We start from the raw sequence: 24,309 nt of genomic DNA on the forward strand, positions 1-24,309 counted from the left end.
CATCAGTCGGCATCTTGAATAGATCTGATACTCACAGATGTCTTCTCCTTGCCAAGGTTCACCTCCAGCTCCATACTTAATAAATCTATTTCAGATCATTCCCCGGTAACTGTAGAACTGATAATAGGGTCCCCAATTCATCCCCAATTCATGTGGAAAATCAACTCCTCTCTGCTTCATAACCCCACCATCAAATCTGAAATCAGCTCAGCCTTACAAAATTATTTTAGTGAAAACGAATCAAACCTCCTCAATCCGTTTACTTATTGGAATGCTCACAAGGCGTTGTTGAGGGGAGTCTTGATTCAAATTTCCTCCATACAAAAAAAAATTAATAGGGATAAAATCCTCACCCTACAACAGTCTATTAAATCTAAAGAAGAGGAACTATGTCGATCCTCTGTTTCCTCTAACAAACAAGCTGTATTATCAGAACTTACTGATCTCAGGTTGCAGTTAAGGAAAATCATATTCAATTTTTACGACTCATCTATTAGATCAGCAAAATGCAAACATTACTTATCTATAAATCGCCATTCAAAATACATGTCAAACAGAATTAAGAATATACGGAAACGGAATAGAATTGACAGCATAACTTCCTCTAATGGTACTGTACATCCCTGGTCCACCCTAAAGATATTGTAGGAGCTTTTGCCGATTATTACAAAAATCTGTACAATATCAACCAAGACAACCACAATATGCAGCCATCTACCTCAGAGATTGAATCATTTCTTTCCAGCATGAACCTTCCAAAGCTTAACCCTGAAGAAATCATTTTTGTCTTCTCCCTTCAATGAACAAGAAGTCCTAGATACCATAAACAAACTTAAAACAATCAAATCACCCGGCCCAGATGGGTTTAGTAATGATTATTTCAAGTCTTTTAGTAACCACCTTGTCAAAGTATTTAACTCGGCTTTCCAAACAGGTCAATTTCCTAAAGAGATGCTGGAAGCGACAATTATCGTAATCCCAAAACCAAATTCTGACACTAGCCAAATTTTTAATTATAGACCTATATCCCTCATCAATGCAGGCGTAAAAATTTATGCAAAGATCCTGGCCAATAGACTAAAGGGGGTTTTACACATAGCGATATCGCTAGCAATATCGCTATGACATCACCGATTTTGTGACGTTATAGCGATATCGCTATGTGTGATACTTACCTCCGACCGGCTCCCCCGCTGTCCATCGCTGATCGCACGAGATCGTGCAGCTCCATTTCTCGTCGGGCACTTCCTGCTGGGCTTCCTGTGGCGCCGACGAGCGACGTGTGGAGGCGGGCGGGAGGACGTCTTCATTGCCGCATCTGAAAGGTAAGTATCGTCCGCTATATCGCTGCTGCATCGCTGTGAGATCTGCCTGTGTGGCAGCTCACTAGCGATCATTTAGCGATGCGCCAGCGATCCTGACCAGGTCGTATCGTGGTCGGGATCGCTGGTCCATCGCTAAATGTAAAAGGGACTTTAATCAATTCCTCCCGAGTTTAATTTCCAATGATCAGATAGGCTTCATCAAAGGAAGACAATCCATAGATGGTACGAGAAGACTCATTAACATAGTTAAGCTTATTTCCTCGAACAAATTCAGGGCCATTGTTTATTTCTCTTGATGCTGAGAAAGCGTTCGACCGCCTTAATTGGTCATATCTCGAAGCAACTCTCAAAAAATTTGGAATGGCTTCTCAGATCACGAGAGGTATTATGACTTTGTACTCCGGCCCTGGTGCAAGGGTTTATTCCAACAATCATCTTTCCTCTACGTTTAATATAGCTAATGGGACCAGACAGGGTTGCCCATTGTCACCATTGCTTTTTGCATTAGCTATTTAACCTCTGGCCCAACTAATCAGGAACAGCACAAAGATCTCGGGAATCAAAACTTTGCACAAAGATTTTAAAATACCGTTGTATGCAGACGATATTAATCTTACCCTCACAGATCCAAGGAACTCTATCTCTGCCTTACAAACCTTAATCCAGACTTTTGCTAAAATCTCTTATTTCAAAATAAACGACTCAAAATCCAAAATACTTGGCTTTAACCTAGGATCAGACCAAGAGGAAATTGAGGGCCTCTCACCTTGGGGGTGGGCCACTGATGGGCTGACATATCTAGGACTAAAATTCGTCAAAAACGTAAACTCTCTAATAAAAATAAACTTAGAGCTGCTTACTAAAAAGCTTTTTATTGAATTCCGTACATCTAGAGATGATGGGCTTTCTTGGTGGGGAAGAATCATGATGATCAAGTCGTATATTTTCCCAAAAATCCTATACCTACTTCGCTCGCTGCCTTTAAAAAAAAATACCCACTTCCTCTCTCACAAACCTTCAAGCCTTATTAAACTCCTTTATATGGAATAACAAAAGACCCAGAATAGCAAAAAATATTCTATACAACCATAAATCTTATGGTGGAGCTGGTTCCCCAAATATTACGGCCTATTACATTGCAAATTTAGTCAAACAAAGCTCATACTGGTGGCCCCATCATACGACACCAGCTTGGCATGAACTAGAACTGTTCTTTAATAATTATAAACCTCTTCACCTACTAATTCTGAACCAACTCCTTCATAAAAAATTATTTACAAATTCTCATCCGATTTTTTTTCAAGCTATTTCTGAAGCTTGGAAAAAATTTTCTGCTCCAAAAAGAGGCTCTAACAAAGAAGTCACAATAAAAAATCTGGCTCTATCAGTTATCTTTCAAGCGTCTAATCAGACCATTGACCCCATTTGATCTGAACTTGGACTTAAAAAAATTAAAGATTTATACGATGGCATTACTTGTACACCTTACAATAAACTCAAAGAAAGATTTCACTCTACTACCCCTGCTTTCTTACAATATGTTATCCTCAAAGACATAATCCATGCGTTCCTCACTATCTACCCGAGAATCTCTGAACCAGCAGTTAACCTTATTTGTAATATAGATCATAATATTTTTTGGAGTTTTGAATACACGTACAAATGGTGTAACAATAGCTTTGAAGCGGTAAAGACTCAAAATATTGTCAAATGGGAAACCGAATTGCACATGACAATTGACCCTTCTGACCTTGAACAGGCATGTACCCTCTCGTATGCCTCTTCCATTTCCTTATCACTACAAGAGACCCACTTCAGGCTTTTAACGAGATGGTATTATACCCCGGTTAGACTTCATAGAATCATCCCTGACAATTTTCCGCTCTGTTGGAGGGGTTGTGGAAGGCCAGGAAATATCTTGCATATATTTTGGCAATGTCCCAAAATTGTTCCCTTTTGGAGAAAGATTTCTAACCTTATTGATTTTATCCTAGGAACACGACTTATTTTGTCTCCTCGTCTGGCCCTTCTTTCTCTGGACGCAGAAAAAATTGACCCTACTAACAGGCTATTGATTATGCGCATTTTACTAGTCTCCAAACATAGTATTGCCTTTCTGTGGAAAAACCCAAAACCCCCACAAATTAATGAAATTATAGACAAACTTAGCCTTCATCATTCTTTTGAATTGAAATTTGCGAATGTGCATGATCAATTTGCTAAATATCTAGGAAATGGTCTAGATGGCTGGAGTTGGTCTCTTAAGTCTTCACCCAGCGTGCACCTGCCTAAGGCCCCTTGTGTTTGGGTCTTTGGAACAAATATATGCTGAAATACCTACCTTTGTAATAATTCACTGCATAATATGCTTCTGCATTAACTTGTTTCATTTTATGTCTTCTTTATATTTGGACTTTATTGTCTTTCCTTTTTCCTTCTTTCCCTTTACATTCCCCCCCTTTTTTTCCCCATCTTTCCTTCCCCATCCTCCCCATTTATTGAAACTCAAATAAAACATTTGGAAAACAAAAGAGCTTGAGACTGAATGTGCACAATGCAAAATGGATTACTGTTCCCACAGAAGAGCCAACACTTTGCGCATGCACTGGTTTCCAGCAAAAATGTCAGTTATCCATTGTTTTGGAAAAAGTAATGAATCTTAAACTTTCTATCTCCAGTCTGGATGGCCCCAAATGAGCTTGAAGCTGGCTCTGCCCAGAGCAAAATTGATTACTTTTCCCACACAATAGCCAACGCTATGTGCATGCACCAGTTTTCAACTCTACTACGGAAACACTAATTTTTGGACTGTCTTTGGGTAATGTTGCAGCTGTTCCCATGTCAGCCATGGGTCCAGTAGTGGGGGCTTAGTGAAGATACTGACCAGGACACCTAGACGCTTCGGATTCTCTCAGTGGAGCCCTTCGCTTTCATCTGCCAATGGCTCTTGAGTTTTTCAAAGTAAATTCCTCAGGGCTACAATTAACTAATAGATGTAGAATTAGAGAACATTTTCTGGTTGCAAATTGTGATGGTAGCTCTTCTCGTCTTCTGAGAAGTAAAAAAAAATGGCAGAAAATGATGACTTACACGCCAGTAAACCTCACAATCCGCTAATTTGCACTAAGTAGAGAAGGAGGACTAGGATAAAGATTTGGAGCCAAGAAAATGTACGATTTACTGCAAAACGTGATCCCTGTTTGGGCTGCAGTTCCATGTGGACATTAGATATCGATCGCACAGTAAAACACTTGACTTTGATGCATAACATTCATCGACTTCAACTCTGGCCGTCCCAATGTGCAGGAAGCTGTAGAGCTAGAGCTCGGGATTAGAGCTAAATGTGGCTCCATGATTTATGAGCGGCCTATATAGAATATGGCGCAATGATGACGTCCCGGATGCTTCATTTCACCTGCTGTTCTACTGTATTCCACTGTTCTGCTCAGTTTTTCCTGATATTACATGTTTTCAGCATTTCTTCTGCAAGTTTTCTTGTCCCTGAGTCAGGAAATGATGGAAGTGGCAGACATCCTAAGTAGGATCCATAAAGACCCGGAGTAACCTGCTGCTATATAGTCTCTTTATGCTGTATATCACATCGTATACGTCACGCCTGCACTACAGTATAAAAATAATACTCCGCAATAGATTGTGCACCATTATTATAGCAATAGTACCAACACATAGGATACACAAAGCATTTTCAGTGCCAACATCAAAGGACATTAAGGGAACAGGGGGCGTGACAAAGGCCAGGCCGAAACGCGCGTTGGGGTGGGTGCAGGTCCTGCTGTGTCTCTGATACAGCTACCTGGGTAAGACTTATTATGTGTGAATCTATGACTCTGTGCTCATTATGAGCCTTCTGTCTGATGAAAGTTATGTTACCTATATCTAATTACCCATTTAGTCTTTTCTATTTCTTGTAGACATTTGGTCTGTATAAGTATTACCTTGTATCTAGATACTTACCGCTTGCCCCTTGCATCTTTTGGATGTTTTTCTGATGCACATATGCACTTTTTTCTCCCCCATTTACCTTTTCCCTTAATGTAAGATTTAAAATAAAGTGCAAGTGGAAATTTGATCCCATGAAGACCATGAATACTTTTCTAAAATGGAAAAACATGTCAAGGTGATCTATAAATCTGACATATTGGTGAAGAAAAATGCTTATAGAAAGATATGGATACCTTCAGGGGCATTTTCTTTTGCATAAATGCATGGATTTAGGGCTGAAAACTATTTTTGCAACTGGCTTTTATTAAATTTGCAAAGTTTGGCTTTTTTTTTTTTTATACAAGCTCTTTGTTTCTCTGCACATTACCGTTTGAAGAATGAGTTAAATAAGAATCCTTCAGTGAGCTCTGCATTGCTGGCTGCAGAATTAGTTAACTAAGAATCCTTCAGAGAGCTCCTTTGAAATTCTTTTTTTTTTTCTTTTTTTTTTTTTTTTTTTTATTTGATTCTTTCCAGATCTTTTCTCAGTTTTTTATGACCACATCAAAGTTCAGTTCAGCTTTGGCCTGTGGTCATAAATCAGTACAGAGGAGTTCAGGAAAAAAGACAGATAAGAGTTACAAACTCCCCATCAAAAATAACTCACTGGTTTTTTAATTAACTCCTTCTTCAGCCAGGATATACAAAGAAATATATGCTATATAAAAGCAAAAGCCCCTTTGACCATGTTTAGGGGTTTCAGTTAGTGGGGAAACATTTTTTTTTTTTTTTTTACTTTATCTGTATTGAGACAGGTATTTTTTTCTTCTGACACTTTGTTCCAAATCCTCTGCTGAGCAGTAAGGGAACACACTGCATCCTGAGCTCAGTGTATACATGTGATGTATGCAGTAAGCTCCGGAGCTCCCCCTAGTGGTAGCCAGAATTGTATCTTGTAACTTTACGGGTGGATCGGTGCAGCAGAAAAACCTTGTGTGACTGGCGCCTTACATTATGTCTTATGTTTTTTCTTCCCAGTTTTTCCCATACGGAGACGCATCAAAGTTTGCCCAGCATGCATTCAGAACCTTTGACAAAAACGGAGATGGGACCATTGACTTCAGAGAGTTCATCTGCGCACTGTCCATAACTTCAAGGGGAAGCTTCGAACAGAAACTAAATTGGGCTTTCAATATGTACGACCTGGACGGAGATGGTAAAATCACCAGGGTGGAGATGCTGGAGATCATAGAGGTGAGTGATTGTCCGCGGAGCTTCGCTAGGACGCACGTCACCGAACTACGCGGCTAATCGTGGGCAGCGGAGATGAACGCTTTTATGGAGGGCAATTAACACGGCACAAAGCTGGATGGATGTAGTGTTAGAGGGGCATTGTCTCCGGCTACATTGCACAATGTGATAACACCGCCCGGCTATGAATGCTTAAGGGTTGTGTTATAAAGCCATCCACTGATAAGGAGGAATTCAGCTTCTCTCCCGCACTGTGGCTCTAGTGTGACTGTAACCTCCCCTACCTTTATAGCAGTGACTGTAATGTTACATAGGACTGTCAATTAAAGGGCACTGACGTATCTTTTTTAGTAAATAATTATTTACTTCTTCATATCACAATTCCCAAGCACACTTCCTTACAACTTTAGAATGTGCCAGTCCCGTTATTCCTTCTTGAAATTTATGGAGAAATTGACAATTCATACCAGTTTGAGGGCTTGTCCCTACACAGAGTGATTCAGTCAAATCAGTGACCAGTTTGTGGGTGTGTCCTTACAGAGAGTGACTTGGTCCAATCAGTGACCAGTTTGTGGGTGTGTTCCTGCAAAGAGTGACTATCCAATCTGTGACTCCCCACAAAGAGACCCTATCCAATCAGTGACCAGGTTGTGGGTGTGTCCTTATACTAAATCCAATCAGTAACCAGTTTGTGGGGGTGTCCCAACAGTGACTCAGTCCAATCAGCAACCAGTTTTGGGATATGTTCCTGCACAGAGTGACTAGTCTGTGATTAGTTTGGGGGGATGTCCCCACAGAGTGACTGTCCAATCAGTGACCAGTTTGTGACTCTATACAATCAGTGACCAGTTTGGGGGGGTGTCCTTATATAGAGTGACTCAATCCAATCAGTGACCAAGTTGTGGGTGTGTCCCTACAGAGTAACTTTGTCCAATCAGTAACACGTTTGTGGGTGTGTCCCAACAGTGACTCAATCAAATCAGTTACCAGTTTGTGGGTGTCTCCCTACACAGAGTATTTCTGTCCAATCATTAAAAAGTTTGTGGGTGTGTTCCTACAAAGTGAAGGTGTCCAATCAGTAACAAGTTTGTGGGTGTGTCCCTGCACAGAGTGACTCTGAAGAGGGGAAATGTTAACACCCAGATTTCCATATAATCATACATTTCTGGGAGGAATAACAGAGGAATGGCACAACATAAAGTTATAGGAAAACATGATCCAAATTTAGTTTTTTCTATGGAGAATACAAGTCTTTACTAAAACGAGAATACAAGTCTTTACTAAAACGGACCTATCAGGAGATGAGACACATCCCCTTTAAGCAGCTGCCCTATATAAAATTAGGAGCAAACAGCTCTTCTTTAATCTGCTCTTCCAAAGAATCACATGACAAACCCCAGCTCTGCTATATCAGTAGCTTATTCCAGCTATTCGTGTGTGTCATTTTGCAGTTGTCAGTGCTGTAACCAAAGGCCGGGGGCGAGCAAAACGAGATAAGAGCACATCTTTATACAGACGTAGCTCGTTGTCATAATATTGTGTTCATACATTCCTAATCTTATGAATAATGGACACGCAGGAGAAAGGAACACGCACAGAACGCAGCAGCTGAAGGGTACGATGCATCTGGTATGGCCACACGTTCACATCAGCAGATGATGATATGGAAGACTAAGAGGCATCATAGGGGCGGGCGTCATAGGGAGAGAGGGGTATCAAGTCAATACCCCATAACAGACAGAGCTGTCATTGAAAGGAAGGCAATATGTACAAGAGATAGCGGCCCAGATTCATCAACACCGATTTTTTGTGCTCCAGTCTTGGGAGTGGGCGGGAGAATGATTTGCATACACATAGTCATGTGCCGACTAGACTTCGTGGACTTTCTCAATACAAGTGAGTTGAGTGAGTCCGAACATGTCTAGTTGGAATGTGGCCACAAGTATGTGTCACATGACTGCCCGAATCCAGCGCCATCACCGGAAAATCCAGACAGCGCGGACACTGTGTGCTGTGAGGATTCACAAATCTGCAGTCACATACAGTGACTTCAACCTCGAGCCCCAAGCCTGGACAACCCCTTTAATGAATGTGGCACATCTTTCAGTTGCCAAGCACCATTGCCAGAAATGTTACTCCTGTCAAAGGCTGGAGTGCTCTGCTGCTGTAATTCACAGCACTTTTTTGACATACGGTAAATTATGACAATTTTGTCACCTTTGGTCAGCCAGACCTCCTCCTGCCTAAGCTCCAACCACTTGTCAAAAAGCTGCCGGCACAGTCTTCAAAATTAAAAAAAAAAAATTACAATTTTTGCACAACTACAAATTGACCAAAAACTTAGTTCTGTTTTTTAATCTTATTTTTTTTTTATCACCTTTTTTTTTTTTTTTTGCTGCCTTTTGCATTATGTTTGGAGTGGATTCCTGGAGGGAAGTGTATCAAAGAAGTGACATTTCACATTTTTTTTTCTAAGGCGAGATTTTCAGATCCAAATTGTAAAAAAGAAACTGTATGAACAGCAATATGGATTTACCATTGAAATTAGTAGGACTCCTATTCGAAGAGCATTTGATGTGGGTTTTAGCGCTGTTCCACTTTGTGGTGTTTTCATTTGTTTTTTGGACTCCTGGTATTTTTTCCCGTGCACCACCTGCTCTACATGTGGGATCTTTTGCTTTCCCACAGGCTTCTGTGTAGGGAAAAAAAACACATTTTAAAATCAGTGCATAAAAAGTCACAAAAACAGCACATGTAAAAAATGCATGAAAATCATTAGACTGTGTACCTATGTAGAGGAATACTTTGGGGTTATTTTTGTGCTGAAAATCTGTTGTGTTTAGTTTGTAAGCAAAGTAGTTGTGAAAACTCGCGCACTGCATGTTTTAAAGACGCTGGTGAATTGTGTAATTTTTGTGGTGCATTTTTCTCTTTAGGCTTCTAGGGGGATCCTGGAAAGAAATCACATAAAAAAAAAAAAAAGTTTATAAAAAAGGCAATTGCATTTTTAAGCCCGGATTCAACTCTTTTCTGTGCAAAAAAAAAATTGCATTAAAATCGCTGCTTGAAATCTGCAGCAAAAATGCATCAAATAAAGTGGAAAACAAATAATAAAGATGGCGCAAAAAGGCAATAATCATTTAAGAAAAAAGTTTCTCCGCCATTCTGTCCGTCCGTGAAAATTACATCAGAGTGCGGTCTCAATTTTTCATGTACTATACCTTTTGAATTGCATTGTCAATTTTGACCCTCAGGTTAAAATCAGATATGTCTTCGATATTTTCTGCTGGTCCAAAAAAAGAATCAGACCTATGCACAGCCCCATAGAATATCATAGGTACGAGTGTTATTAGTGAAAACCATGGATAGTGCTGGTACGTGAAAATAGGACGTGAATGAGCCCCCAAAATAATTGAGGGTCTCCCTGGTTAGACCCTGACCGATCACGCAACGATAACATATATGTAATTATATACATTGTCCATACTTGCTTAGACTCTGTTCACACTTGTGTTAGTAGCACATATGGACCGAGACTAAACTGGACATACACACTTGTGGCTGAAATCCATTGAAACGGGATCAGTCGTCATTGATACTGTATATGAGGAAAGTTTGGATCAGACATGTTGGATTTCAGCATGCCCAATCCTTTGTTTCTGCAGGACAAGAGCTTCGCCTGGCATTGCCTTATTGATATAAGCATGCACGCTCATCCAGGCTTGGTGTGCATGCACATAGTGAATTGGGGTGAACAGCAGCTTGAACTAGTGTAATAGGAGTGTCTGACTCACACACACGGGCCCCGTATTTTCCATCTGATGTCTCCATACAACATTAAAGCCTAAAACTAAGCAGACGTGTAAGGCTGGTTTCACATTCGCGTTAAAACAACGCTGCGCACTGCGTCGTTAAGCCCCGCCCCGATCCGGCTCCCTGCCCGCCCCATCCGGGATCACCGCCTACTTTCGCATTTGCACGCATGCGATCGGCGCACCCTATCTTTAGCATAGGGTGCGCAGATCATGCGCTGCCAGTGTGAAAGTAGCGTGCTGCGCACTTTTGACGGTGCGCCGTGCGCGCCAAAATGCAACATGCTGGCGTTGTTTTAACGCGAATGTGAAACCAGCCTAACCGAGATTATTTATTATTCTGGTGCCGCATTAGTTTCTTACATGAGCTGCGAAACTGAAGGTCAGGACAGAGCCTTGAGGAACTTTTTTTTTTCTCGCTCTTCTGGGCATGTTCAGTTAATTTGTAAACCTACAAATGCAGATTTTGTTGCCATGAATAAATGATTTTGGACTGACCCAGTTTATTAACCGCCAGACTCCTGGTAACGCAGTGCAGCAATTTGTGACATTTACAGTTTTGGTTGTGAGTGTGACGCTGAGTCACTTCTCACGGCCAAGCCTTGAGACGGGATAGTCCAGGTGTCACGCACACTGTAGGACAGACTAAGTGCAACACAAATAGGGAAGGGGAGCCAAACACTAGGGAAGGGGAAAGTGGGGACCCCTAGACTGATCTAACGTCACCCTGTCTGTCTGTCCTACAGTCCCTATATAGGTTCCACACCTATCACCGAGCAGGATACCTAGTTCCAGTGTGACCCTGACAAGAAGCCATGCATCGAGAAGGACAGGATAAAAGCTAGTCAATCCCACTAACACTAAAGACAGTAAAGATAAATGAAACCAGGAGGACACTCAGCTTGAGTAGACTCAGAGAGAAACGCCGACACCCTCCAAACTCCAAGAGGACGCTAGCAGACTGCTGCAGCTCCAAGCTTCACCAGAGATGTGTAAATAGGAAATAACACCTGCACCTCACAACAGGAAGTAGGAAGTTATAAACACCCAGATCCAGGTGTGGTCATTAGCACCGGGGGAGGTGGCCACTAGTCTGCAAAGCAAACTACCGAGACTTTCTGCAGACAGATGCAGTGCAATGGTCTTCAGCCTCTGACACATCTGTGACACCAAGAATCCGAGGTCAAAAGCCAGGAAGGGAAGAGACAAAGACGTAGTCAGGTAATGCTCCAAGGACACAATACCAGTAAGATTGCGGATCAGAGCAGAAAGGGATAAAGAGACGGATGGTCAGAACGAGGTCCAAGGTCAGGCAGGTCAAGGTCTTATGAGGAAAGGTTGCAGGATTTGGGAATGTTTAGTTTGCAAAAGAGAAGACTGAGAGGAGACTTAATAGCTGTCTACAAATATCTAAAGGGCTGTCACATTGTAGAAGGATCAACTTTATTCTCATTTGCACAAGGAAAGACTAGAAGCAATGGGATGAAACTGAATGGGAGGAGACACAGATTAGATATTAGAAAAAACTTTTTGACAGTTAGAGTGATCAATGAGTGGAACAGGCTGCCACGAGAAGTGGTGAGTTCTCCTTCAATGGAAGTCTTCAAACAGAGGCTGGACAGACATCTGACTGGGATGATTTAGCGAATCCTGCTTTGAGCAGGGGGTTGGACCAGATGGCCCAGGAGGTCCCTTCCAACTCTACGATTCTATGATTCTATGAAATATCTACAAACAGAACACAAGGCACAGAGAGACAAATCACACAGAATATAAGTCTGACAGAGATCTGTGACTAACAGCCCAGTTAAGTATCCTGGCAATCACCTGGGTCAATGAACACCTGGAAACAGTCTCAGATTGGACGGACGAGCTGTCAATCAGCACACTGACAGCTCAGCACACCCCTGTACCATATTGGATTGCTGAGCTCTCAGCAACTGCCTTCCAGACACACTGAGGGGTGCAACCGTGACAGGGAGGTTGTCAGGTTTAGGACTCTTGTTTTCAAGACTTAAGGTAGATGGGATCAGGGCTGTGCATGACCATCATCTACTTGCCAAAGTGGCTACAAAGAATGGAGAAGATTGACAAACTAAATTCACCCGAATTGTGCCTAAACTTAATGTAAAAAAAAGTAGTATATAAATATATTACAGTACGTGCTTTAAAGGGTTATTCATAAATCTTTATAGATTGTATTGTTGGAAAGTGCTTGTAAAAACAAGCACTTTTGCAATTTACTGTTTATTAAAATTTGCAGAGACCCTCATTCTAGTGATGTATCACTTACTGGACTGCTTTGTTCAATTTTGATAAAATCTCAGATTTTCTTCTGCAGATTTATGCTACTGATTGCAGTTCGCAAACTGCCAGTTAGTGGTGAGGACGTGGTTACACAGATTAGCTGGACTGCCTTGCATGCGACACCTAGTTCTGTCGTGATATTCGCCTGCTGATAAAACACTGATTGTATTGAAACTACAGCACACAGCTTAGTAAGTGACACATCCCTGGAATCAGGCTCTCTGCTCCTACATTATACTGCACTCAGATTAAAAAGCAAAAACCTGCTGACAGATACAGCTTAAAGCCAATGTTTCATGGGGAAAAAATGCAGTACTAGTATAGTAAAAGTATTTACTACTAGTGCCTCCTATTTGGACACAATATATGTTATATCATGTAGTCTCTACCCAGTTGGCTTGTAAATATATTAAGAATCAGGGATGATTGTCTACGTGACAGCCCACACCATACTGGAGACCCGGTCACTAAAATCCCCCATCATAGAGTTTTGATAGCTTTGCACCCCCTCATCGTGCTTCTCAAGCGGTAGAAAATGATCACCCATTGTATAATTGCGTCAGACGTAGAGTTCAGCAAATCTCCCAAAATTCAATTTGGTTCCCATGAGATTCGATTTCCATGAAATAAGTTTGGAGTAAGTCAAATCTCAATCACAAGAAAGTCCAGTTTTTGTATACCAGGACTAAGAACACTAGAACTGGTTTTTATGGAAGGTTTTCACCCCAAATCTTCACATAGTATGTCCACTTTTCTCAATGTTTAATGGATTACAAATAAAACTCATATTTTTTTAACATGTCTTGGCAGCTGGATTTTTTTTTTCTTGGAAAATCAAATCTGCATCGAAAAGTTGAAAAATGGCAATAAACTATTATACTCAGCCATCCCCAAACCCGTCTCGCCACTCCTTTGTCCGGTCCTCTTGATTGCTCCTCTTTGACCCTCCTGATCTTCTGGCAATGCCGCTGATGTAAAAAGCATGCTCCACGTGGGCAGTGCTGGAAGACACCGAGTAGTCAGAAGAGAGGCAGAATAGTTTTAACTCCTTCCCGGCCCACAAAAAGGCTTTGGAACTGGTTGCCATTTGGATTATCGCAAATCGAATCCCCCAAAATTTGGATTTGCTTGAATCCAAAATGTTATGTGGGTCACCCTCCCAGGGCTGTGGGGTACTCGGTATCGGGCCCGATGAGCTTCAATGGGAGATGTCACGGCAGCTGGGACCCGGCCCGTGGCCCTGGGCGCCAATTGTAACAAAGGGGAATGTTCAGTGTGCTTATGATGATTAAAGTTTATGAATGAATGAGTCGTGACGCCACCTGTGGTGTTCGGCAATGAAGATGTTAAGCCGACGCTCAAGACAGATCCTCTGGGACAGAAGGTGGGGTGCAGCAATGATGTTATAGCCCTCCACAGGCAGGGCTGTAGTCCCAGGGCAGTGAGATGAAGTGACACGTAGATGGTGTAGTGTCGGGCGCAGGGCTAGGCACAAGGATGTAGCAGTGCTGGGTGTGTTGACGCAGGAATAAGTGGAGGACACCAGGGCATGTAGTTCCAAAGCTTTACTCACAGTCTGTTGCAGGTACAGGTGCCCGCCTCGGTGCCGTGTCCTCCGGGTCAGGGGCTCAGCCAACTTCCAGGCAAGATGAAGCACTCCTTTCCAACACTCCGCCAACATATGTGCCTTTTCTGAACATCTCCCTCTTAACGCCTATAGTGAAGTACTCTCAGTACTGAGTTACACTGGAGTTCCTCCTGTCCGATGTTCCTATGAACTCTACTTGTACGGCAGACAGCTGTAGCCTGCTTCGGGGACTCCTTACTACCTAGTCCCGGCTCACTCACGATGCTGTTGTGTTCCCAAGTCTGGTGTGGGAATAAAGTGATGACAACTTCCATTCCTCCGGTGTCTGTCGCAGGACCATTAGTATCCATACAACCTCGGGGACCGGACCCCGGCCTTGCGCTTAGACCTTGGGAAGGGCTCTCCTCTAACCCTAATCCTTAGTTCTCTTCTTCTCCTCACGTTCCGTACTAATCCTTTCCTCCTTATGGAGAGAGTCAGGCTTTCTATCGAAGTTCTTTTCCTGTGCCAGCGGACCCAGGTCACTGAGGTCGGCTGCAGCACCTCCTTCATCCATCCCACTGGGGATCTTCACTCTTCCTCTGACTCTGTCAGACTGACTAAATCCTAAACTCTTCCCACTCTTTTGATACAACCTAAACTCCACCCACCTCCCAGCACGCTTCGTGTTTCAAGCAAGGAGCCACCAAAGGGTGCTTTGCTACACTACTATGTTGTGTGGGATGCAGGTGTTGGAGCGTGGTCAGGTGTCTCCACCTTACCTGGATGGTGGGGTACCACACCTCAGGAGGAGGTGCAGTACCTCTGTGGCGAATGAACCCTCAGGGGCGCCACATATGCAAAATCAGTTTTTCCACAAAGGCTTCATCAGTCTCTAGTCCCATGCTCTCCCGACCAATTTCTTGCTCGAGACCATATCCCATCCCATGTAGTCCCAGTGGCCCCATTGCTGCCTGTGCACTAATTCCAGAAGCCACTGGAATGCAGAATCAAGGAGAGATGCACGCTTGATCTGTCAGTCAGGCCAACACCATACGAAGACCTCTATAACCGATCATACTGCCAACAGTGACCATATAAAGCTCAGACACCAGCACAGCTTGTTGTCACACTGCAGGATATACAGGAGACCATCATACTGGTCAGATACACTCACAGCCAAAATTCACAAAAAGTAATCTTTTTACTGATCCCTTTAATAGACCTAAATAAATTCATATCCCAGATCCTAAATTAAGTGCAGACCACACCCTTCCCCAGACCATTGTCCAGGTGCAGGTATTTCCTTTTTCCTAGCTGTTACAGATAGAGGAGCCTCTATGTTCCTCAGCTGGCCCACCTATGGGATTTTCATATTCTTAAAGGCCATGGACATGATTGATTTTTTTACTTTTTTTTTAATTCATGAAAAATTAAGCAACTCACTAAATGGTCTTCATTAAAATTTTTCTACCATTTTGCAACTGCTTCACATGGGTAATATGACTGATGACGTAAGAATAATACCGCAGCACATGTCCCACTTTATAAAAGGTGGAAAGGCAGTATTCACTGCGGCCGTTGGTTTACTAAAGCCTCTACTGCATTCACTACTTGGAACATGTGATGTAGGATTTTTCTTCCTTGTGGATACGAGGTTCTTGGGCAGAGACTGTACGTGTTCTTCATGTTGTATCGTCTTATTCCACGTAGGATATACTATTGCTGCTGTTTTCCAAATCCCACACTGTTCCTGGCTCTGTTTGTCACTTTCCTTCTCTCATTGTGGAGATAGATACAGAAAAAAGGAGGTTGTGCACAGGAGAGGGAGGAAAGCATCCAAGTCTTCAGGGAGCGCAGGACACACAGGCTGAGATGAAAGCACAGGCATATTATCAGTGTTAGAAAGAAAGGAGTTCAGATCCACCATTAATGTCCATCAGCACAAGAGGGGAAAAAATTCCAGGTGGGCTTTAAAGGGAGAAATGGGTGAAAGTTTGAAGCGGTGTTGATACACAAGAGCTAGTGAGGGAAATATTATCCTCGATGCACAGATCTCATATTCACCACATATTACTGGAAAGAACACTACTTATCAGGGGGTCTGAAAAGAAATAAGAAATTCAGCATAAAACTAAGTGAAACTTTTTTTTTAACACACGGTAACCAGTAAAATGTCGGACTACGGTAATTTTTCCTATGACGTAGGTGTCTATAGCCTTATAGTAGAATCATAGAATCGTAGAGTTGGAAGGGACCTCCTGGGCCATCTGGTCCAACCCCCTGCTCAAAGCAGGATTCGCTAAATCATCCCAGTCAGATGTCTGTCCAGCCTCTGTTTGAAGACTTCCATTGAAGGAGAACTCACCACTTCTCGTGGCAGCCTGTTCCACTCATTGATCACTCTAACTGTCAAAAAGTTTTTTCTAATATCTAATCTGTGTCTCCTCCCATTCAGTTTCATCCCATTGCTTCTAGTCTTTCCTTGTGCAAATGAGAATAAAGTTGATCCTTCTACAATGTGACAGCCCTTTAGATATTTGTAGACAGCTATTAAGTCTCCTCTCAGTCTTCTCTTTTGCAAACTAAACATTCCCAAATCCTGCAACCTTTCCTCATAAGACAGGGTTTGCAGACCGGTCACCATTCTGGTCGCTCTTTTCTGAACTTGCTCCAGTTTGTTGATGTCTTTTTTAAAATGTGGTGCCCAAAACTGGACACAGTATTCCAGATGAGGTCTGACCAAAGAGGAGTAGAGTAATGTTACTGTTGTGCTGCTTTTTATGTAAAACGTTCACATGTGAATTCCTACAACTTTGTAATATACTTTAAATATGGCACTTTCCATCTGCATTCGTTTCCCTTTCTCTGTAAATGTTTAGAAACCTCATCAATCTCCAAAAAATCCATCTAGAATAATAAAGTAAATCGAAGACTGGAAGAGGGGGATGCAGCTGCAGTGTTTTGCCTAGAGTGTTAATGAAACGGGATGAATGGCAGTGGGGGAAATAAACATTTACAGAACGCTGTTTTTCACCACATTTCCAATTTATTACTCCTTGCACTATAATAGAGCAATCAATTAGATACCAAGAAATGTCATAATTTAACTGCCTTTGTTAAGCAGGTCAAGAATTTTTGAAAAATTTTCTCGTTCGGTTATTGGAATTATTTTCATGTTATTTTTTGATATATTGGGCCTAATTTTTATGTGTTTTATATATAAACTAGCTGAAGAGCCCGGTGCTGCCCGGGCATCGGGCATAGTAACTAACTGTGGTTAGTTATAGCAAATTATAATTATCCTCCATCCCATAGCCCCGTGCCCATATACCCATCATACATATCCACCATCCCATAGTCCCATGCCCATATACCCATCATACATATCCTCCATCCCATAGTCGAGTGCCCATATACCCATCACACATCCTCCATCCCATAGTCCCATGCCCATATACCCATCACACATCCTCCATCCCATAGGCCCATGCCCATATACCCATCATACATATTCGCCATACCATAGTCCCAAGCCCATATACCCATCATACATATCCTCCATCCCTTAGTCCAGTTCCCATATACCCATCACACATGCTCCATCCCATAGTCCCATGCCCATATACCCATCACACATGCTCCATCCCATAGTCCCATGCCCATATACCCATCATACATATTCACCATCCCATAGTCCCATGCCCATATACCCATCATACATATCCTCCATCCCATAGTCCCGTGCCCATATACCCATCATACATATTCGCCATCCCATAGGCCCGTGCCCATATACCCATCATACACATTCGCCGTCCCATGCCCATATACCCATCATACATATCCTCCATCCCATAGTCCCGTGCCCATATACCCATCATACATATTTGCCATCCCATAGGCCCATGCCCATATACCCATCACACATCCTCCATCCCATAGTCCCATGCCCATATACCCATCACATATCCTCCATCCCATAGTCCCATGCCCATATACCCATCACACATGCTCCATCCCATAGTCCCATGCCCATATACCCATCATACATATTCACCATCCCATAGTCCCATGCCCATATACCCATCATACATATCCTCCATCCCATAGTCCCGTGCCCATATACCCATCATACATATTCGCCATCCCATAGGCCCGTGCCCATATACCCATCATACACATTCGCCGTCCCATGCCCATATACCCATCATACATATCCTCCATCCCATAGTCCCGTGCCCATATACCCATCATACATATTTGCCATCCCATAGGCCCATGCCCATATACCCATCACACATCCTCCATCCCATAGTCCCATGCCCATATACCCATCACACATCCTCCATCCCATAGTCCCATGCCCATATACCCATCACACATCATCCATCCCATAGGCCCATGCCCATATACCCATCATACATATCCTCCATCCCATAGTCCCGTGCCCATATACCCATCATACATATTCGCCATCCCATAGGCCCATGCCCATATACCCATCACACATCCTCCATCCCATGCCCATATACCCATCACACATCCTCCATCCCATAGTCCCATGCCCATATACCCATCACACATCCTCCATCCCATAGGCCCATGCCCATATACCCATCACACATCCTCCATCCCATAGGCCCATGCCCATATACCCATCACACATCCTCCATCCCATAGGCCCATGCCCATATACCCATCACACATCCTCCATCCCATAGGCCCATGCCCATATACCATCACACATCCTCCATCACATAGGCCCATTTCCATATACCCATCATACATATTCACCATCCCATAGTCCCAAGCCCATATACCCATCACACATCCTTCATCCCATAGGCCCATGCCCATATACCCATCACACATCCTCCATCCCATAGGCCCATGCCCATATACCCATCACACATCCTCCATCCCATAGGCCCATGCCCATATACCCATCACACATCCTCCATCCCATAGGCCCATGCCCATATACCCATCACACATCCTCCATCCCATAGGCCCATTTCCATATACCCATCATACATATTCACCATCCCATAGTCCCAAGCCCATATACCCACTACACATCCTTCATCTCATAGTCCCATGCCCAAATACCCATCATACATACCCTCCATCCATAGTCCCGTGCCCATATACCCATCATACATATCCTCCATCCCATAGTCCTGTGCCCATATACCCATTATGATATCACCACCACCATGGCAGCCGTTATGACATAACCGTCACCATTGCAACCTATGATGAATCAGCGTCGCAATGTCAACAATTGTGACATCATAATGAAGGACGGGGCTTGATGCACACACACTTTTTCCCCATTATGTAGATAGGGGCAAAATTGTTTGGTGAATTGGAACGCGCAGGGTTAAAATTTCGCCTCACAACATAGCCTATGACGCTCTCGGGGTCCATACGTGTGACTGTGCCAAATTTTGTGGCTGTAGCTGCGACGGTGCGGATGCCAATCCGGGACATACATACATACATACATACAGTCATGGCCAAAAGTATTGACACCCCTGCAATTCTGTCAGATAATATTCAGTTTCTTCCTGAAAATGATTGCAATCACAAATTCTTTGGTGTTATTATCTTCATTTAATTTGTCTTAAATGAAAAAACACAAAAGAGAATGAAGCAAAAAGCAAAACATTGATCATTTCACACAAAGCTCCAAAAATGGGCCGGACAAAAGTATTGGCACCCTCAGCCTAATACTTGGTTGCACAACCTTTAGCCAAAATAACTGCGACCAACCGCTTCCGGTAACCATCAATGAGTTTCTTACAATGCCCTGCTGGAATTTTAGACCATTCTTCTTTGGCAAACTGCTCCAGGTCCCTGATATTTGAAGGGTGCCTTCTCCAAACTGCCATTTTTAGATCTCTCCACAGGTGTTCTATGGGATTCAGGTCTGGACTCATTGCTGGCCACCTTAGAAGTCTCCAGTGCTTTCTCTCAAACCATTTTCTAGTGCTTTTTGAAGTGTGTTTTGGGTTATTGTCCTGCTGGAAGACCCATGACCTCTGAGGGAGACCCAGCTTTCTCACACTGGGCCCTAAATTATGCTGCAAAATTTGTTGGTAGTCTTCTGACTTCATAATGCCATGCACACGGTCAAGCAGTCCAGTGCCAGAGGCAGCAAAGCAACCCCAAAACATCAGGGAACCTCCGCCATGTTTGACTGTAGGGACCGTGTACTTTTCTTTGAATGCCTCTTTTTCTCCTGTAAATTCTATGATGATGCTTTTGCCTTAAAAGCTCTACTTTTGTCTCATCTGACCAGAGAACATTCTTCCAAAATGTTTTAGGCTTTTTCAGGTAAGTTTTGGCAAACTCCAGCCTGGCTTTTTTATGTCTCGGGGTAAGAAGTGGAGTCTTCCTGGGTCTCCTACCATACAGTCCCTTTTCATTCAGACGCTGACGGATAGTACGGGTTGACACTGTTGTACCCTCGGACTGCAGGGCAGCTTGAACTTGTTTGGATGTTAGTCGAGGTTCTTTATCCAACATCCGCACAATCTTGCGTTGAAATCTCTTGTCAATTTTTCTTTTCCGGCCACATCTAGGGAGGTTAGCCACAGTGCCATGGGCTTTAAACTTCTTGATGACACTGCGCACGGTAGACACAGGCACATTCAGATCTTTGGAGATGGACTTGTAGCCTTGAGATTGCTCATGCTTCCTCACAATTTGGTTTCTCAAGTCCTCAGACAGTTCTTTGGTCTTCTTTCTTTTCTCCGTGCTCAATGTGGTACACACAAGGACACAGGACAGAGGTTGAGTCAACTTTAATCCATGTCAACTGGCTGCAAGTGTGATTTAGTTATTGCCAACACCTGTTAGGTGCCACAGGTAAGTTACAGGTGCTGTTAATTACACAAATTAGAGAAGCATCACATGATTTTTCGAACAGTGCCAATACTTTTGTCCACCCTCTTTTTTATGTTTGGTGTGGAATTATATCCAATTTGGCTTTAGGACAATTCTTTTTGTGTTTTTTCATTTAAGACAAATTAAATGAAGAAAATAATACCAAAGAATTTGTGTTTGCAATAATTTTCAGGAAGAAACTGAGTATAATCTGACAGAATTGCAGGGGTGTCAATACTTTTGGCCATGACTGTACATACATACATACATACATACATACATACATACATACATACATACACACACTTGAGATTTACAGGTTTTTTGCTTAAAAAAAAAATAAATTTGTTCTTATTTAAAAAAAGACCACAGAGGGCCACTAAAATACATTTAAAAATTTTTTTTCTGTTTCCCTTTTCATAACACTTTTATATGTTTTGAGGGGGTTTGGGCAGGGGTAGACACAGTGGTTTGGAGTGACTTTCTTTTTGTCTTATTTCTTGCATTTACTTTATTTTTATTTTTTTATTTAGCATATTGTGCTCCTCATAATCTCATAAAAGGCTTAAATTACTAGTCTGGTGACAATAGACTTGAGACCTTTCAGTTTATATCACAGACGATAGCTGTGAATGACAGCAAAAAGACTATACAGCAAGAATTGCTAATAGTACTATATATCACTAGGCAGTTGTAAATTGAACAGATATCTGGTGTTGAATGAAAGTCTTAAAGATTATACTACAGCCAACTGATCTTTCATAGATACCCCTACTATGAAGAAATGATGATTATGATTCTTTATTTGTATCTGGCATATAAATATAAAGAAATTTTCTCAAGAGGTGTGCTATATTGGTCCTGATAGGAGTTTTGCCAAATAGTCTAGCATATAGAACGGTGGAATTGTATCATTTTTTTTTAGCAATTTATTATTAAAAGTTATATTTTATCATAGTAATTCACTTTGGTCGGTGATTTTTAGAATATGTGGATGTTTTCTGTGATCTATCACCTAGCATTTCCTGCTGGGTCTGGAGAAGGAAGCAATGTCAGTGCTTCATTATTGTTAAATCCAAAGGGAATTCGTAGTTATATTCCACGCTGCAGCTGAGGCAAATTCCAGGAGAATGCTGTATGATTGCAGTGGTTTTATTCTACGCGTTTCAGGGGTCTCATGCCCCCTTCATCAGGAAATACCACCTGATATTTCCTGATGAAGGGGGCATGAGACCCCTGAAATGCGTAGAATAAAACCACTGCAATCATACAGCATTCTCCTGGAATTTGTCTCAGCGGCAGCGCGGAATATAACTACGAATTCCCTTTGAATTTATCATTTCTTCTGGTCATTGAAGACCTGTGGATCCGCAGCAGCCCCTACTTACACGCTTTTATCTCATCCTAACCAGGTGAGCATATTTCAAGATATACTGTCCTTTGTAACATGGATAAGACCCTATTGCGCTTTTTGTCTTCCCCCCTTTTTTTTGTGCAATAGTGCTTCTTTATTTGTATGCACAGCACTCATTCAGCGCTGTGTATAAAACTATCAGTTATGCAGAAAGGGTAATAAACCATCTCTGCCTTCTCTATGGAGAGTCCGGTCGTGTTTGACAGCCGTCTCCCCTGCTGACTCTGCAGCGACGTTTAAAACGTGAATGTGACTCCTTTCTCCAATATGCATAGCCGTAGTGGATCCCGCAATCATTAATCTTTTTTTTTTTTTTTCCCCTCCCTCATTCTCCAGGCTATCTACAAAATGGTGGGCACTGTGATAATGATGAAAATGAACGAAGACGGCCTTACGCCCGAGCAGCGGGTTGACAAGATCTTCAGCAAGATGGATAAGAACAAAGACGACCAAATCACACTGGATGAATTCAAAGAAGCCGCAAAGAGCGACCCTTCCATTGTATTACTTCTCCAGTGTGACATACAGAAATGAGTAATCACTCTGACGCATTTCGGACTGCACAAAACGAAAAAAAAAAAAAATTGTCAATGTTCCATTCAGTTTGCAGCTATTTCCACGACGAAAACAGAAAAAAAACACAAAAACCACAAAAAAACAAAAACAAAAATAATTGCTTGGACTACCTATAAATGGACTTGCTTCTTGTGTTTGAGACACTTGTGTGCATGAGAATGTCATTTGCTAAAAGAATTTTAAAAAGTATATCCAATATCTATATTAAAAACAAACAAACATAAAAAAAAAAAAAACAGGAAAAAAATTGACTGCCACAAATGTGAAGTGTGCAATGTAATTTCATAAGTCCCTGAAGCCTGTGCATCAGTAACGTACCGCATAATGATACTATTTATTGTTTTACTGATGCTAGCTGTGTGTCTCTTTTTACGTGTTCGTGGTAGTGACACTGATTGCCATGGCGATGTTACTGTTCCGACTAGCGCATCTCACCCGCTGTAAAGTAGTCCCGGGCAGGCGGAGGGACATGACTTCGGCTCATGGATCTACCCCGTCCCTTTCACACATGTGCTTGTGATGTCAGTGAATATATATGTAATTCATTTGCATGCCTCTTAGGTTTGCCTTAATTCTTACCTCATTTGCACCCTGAAACAAATCGGGAAAGAATCGTATCAAGAGCAACGGAGTGTGAACAAATGCAAGTCCCACCGAAACCCTCCCAAAATTCATTCAGAGAAATATATATAAATATATATATATAGCTATATGTACATATAAGTTTCAGCCAAGATGATATATGTATGTTTTATGTATATAAATATTATATACATAGGTACTCGTACATGAGATGCATATACGAAGATGTATAAAGGTGACCTGTTGTTTCAATGGGATTGAAAGCAGTATTGATTTCTCAGAAAAGTAGATTGATTTCTGAATTTTCAAAAGAGGTTGCAATATATGTCCCCAAATAAATAATTTATACCATTTGACTCTTTCCCAGGTGGTGTCTAGAATTTTGTATGCAGAATTGTAACTTCTGTCATTCAAGCACCGAGTTGTCAGAGTTGTAGTTCAGGTCCTCATCTATCAATGTAGAGAGAGGGGTGGAGGGCACCATCACATATCCAGAAGCTATGGTGTATCGACCTGGAGTATGCCAAAAAGAGTCAAATATATGCAAGAAAAGGAGACATACTATACACCAGGGATCACCAAACAATACCAATAGTATAAAAAAAAAATTTATTCAAGTAGTCTTAGGAAAAACCACAC

The 24,309-nt window shown here is 42.1% G+C and overlaps 1 protein-coding gene across 1 annotated transcript in view; it reads left to right on the forward strand.

Annotated features, from left to right (window-relative positions):
• VSNL1 (visinin like 1) overlaps window positions 1-24,031 on the forward strand; it is a 182,892-nt gene extending 158,861 nt beyond the window's left edge. Inside the window, exons 3-4 of the mRNA XM_073568266.1 lie at window positions 6,306-6,521; window positions 22,849-24,031. Of these exons, the coding sequence (XP_073424367.1) occupies window positions 6,306-6,521; window positions 22,849-23,046 (414 nt within the window). The 3' untranslated portion in view covers window positions 23,047-24,031. The remainder of the gene's footprint in view (window positions 1-6,305; window positions 6,522-22,848) is intronic.
• The last annotated feature ends 278 nt before the right edge of the window (window positions 24,032-24,309 follow it).

Source organism: Dendrobates tinctorius, unplaced genomic scaffold (genome assembly GCF_039654945.1).
Source record: "Dendrobates tinctorius isolate UK_male_01 unplaced genomic scaffold, ASM3965494v1 ptg000021l, whole genome shotgun sequence".
NCBI classification, from domain to species: domain Eukaryota; kingdom Metazoa; phylum Chordata; class Amphibia; order Anura; family Dendrobatidae; genus Dendrobates; species Dendrobates tinctorius.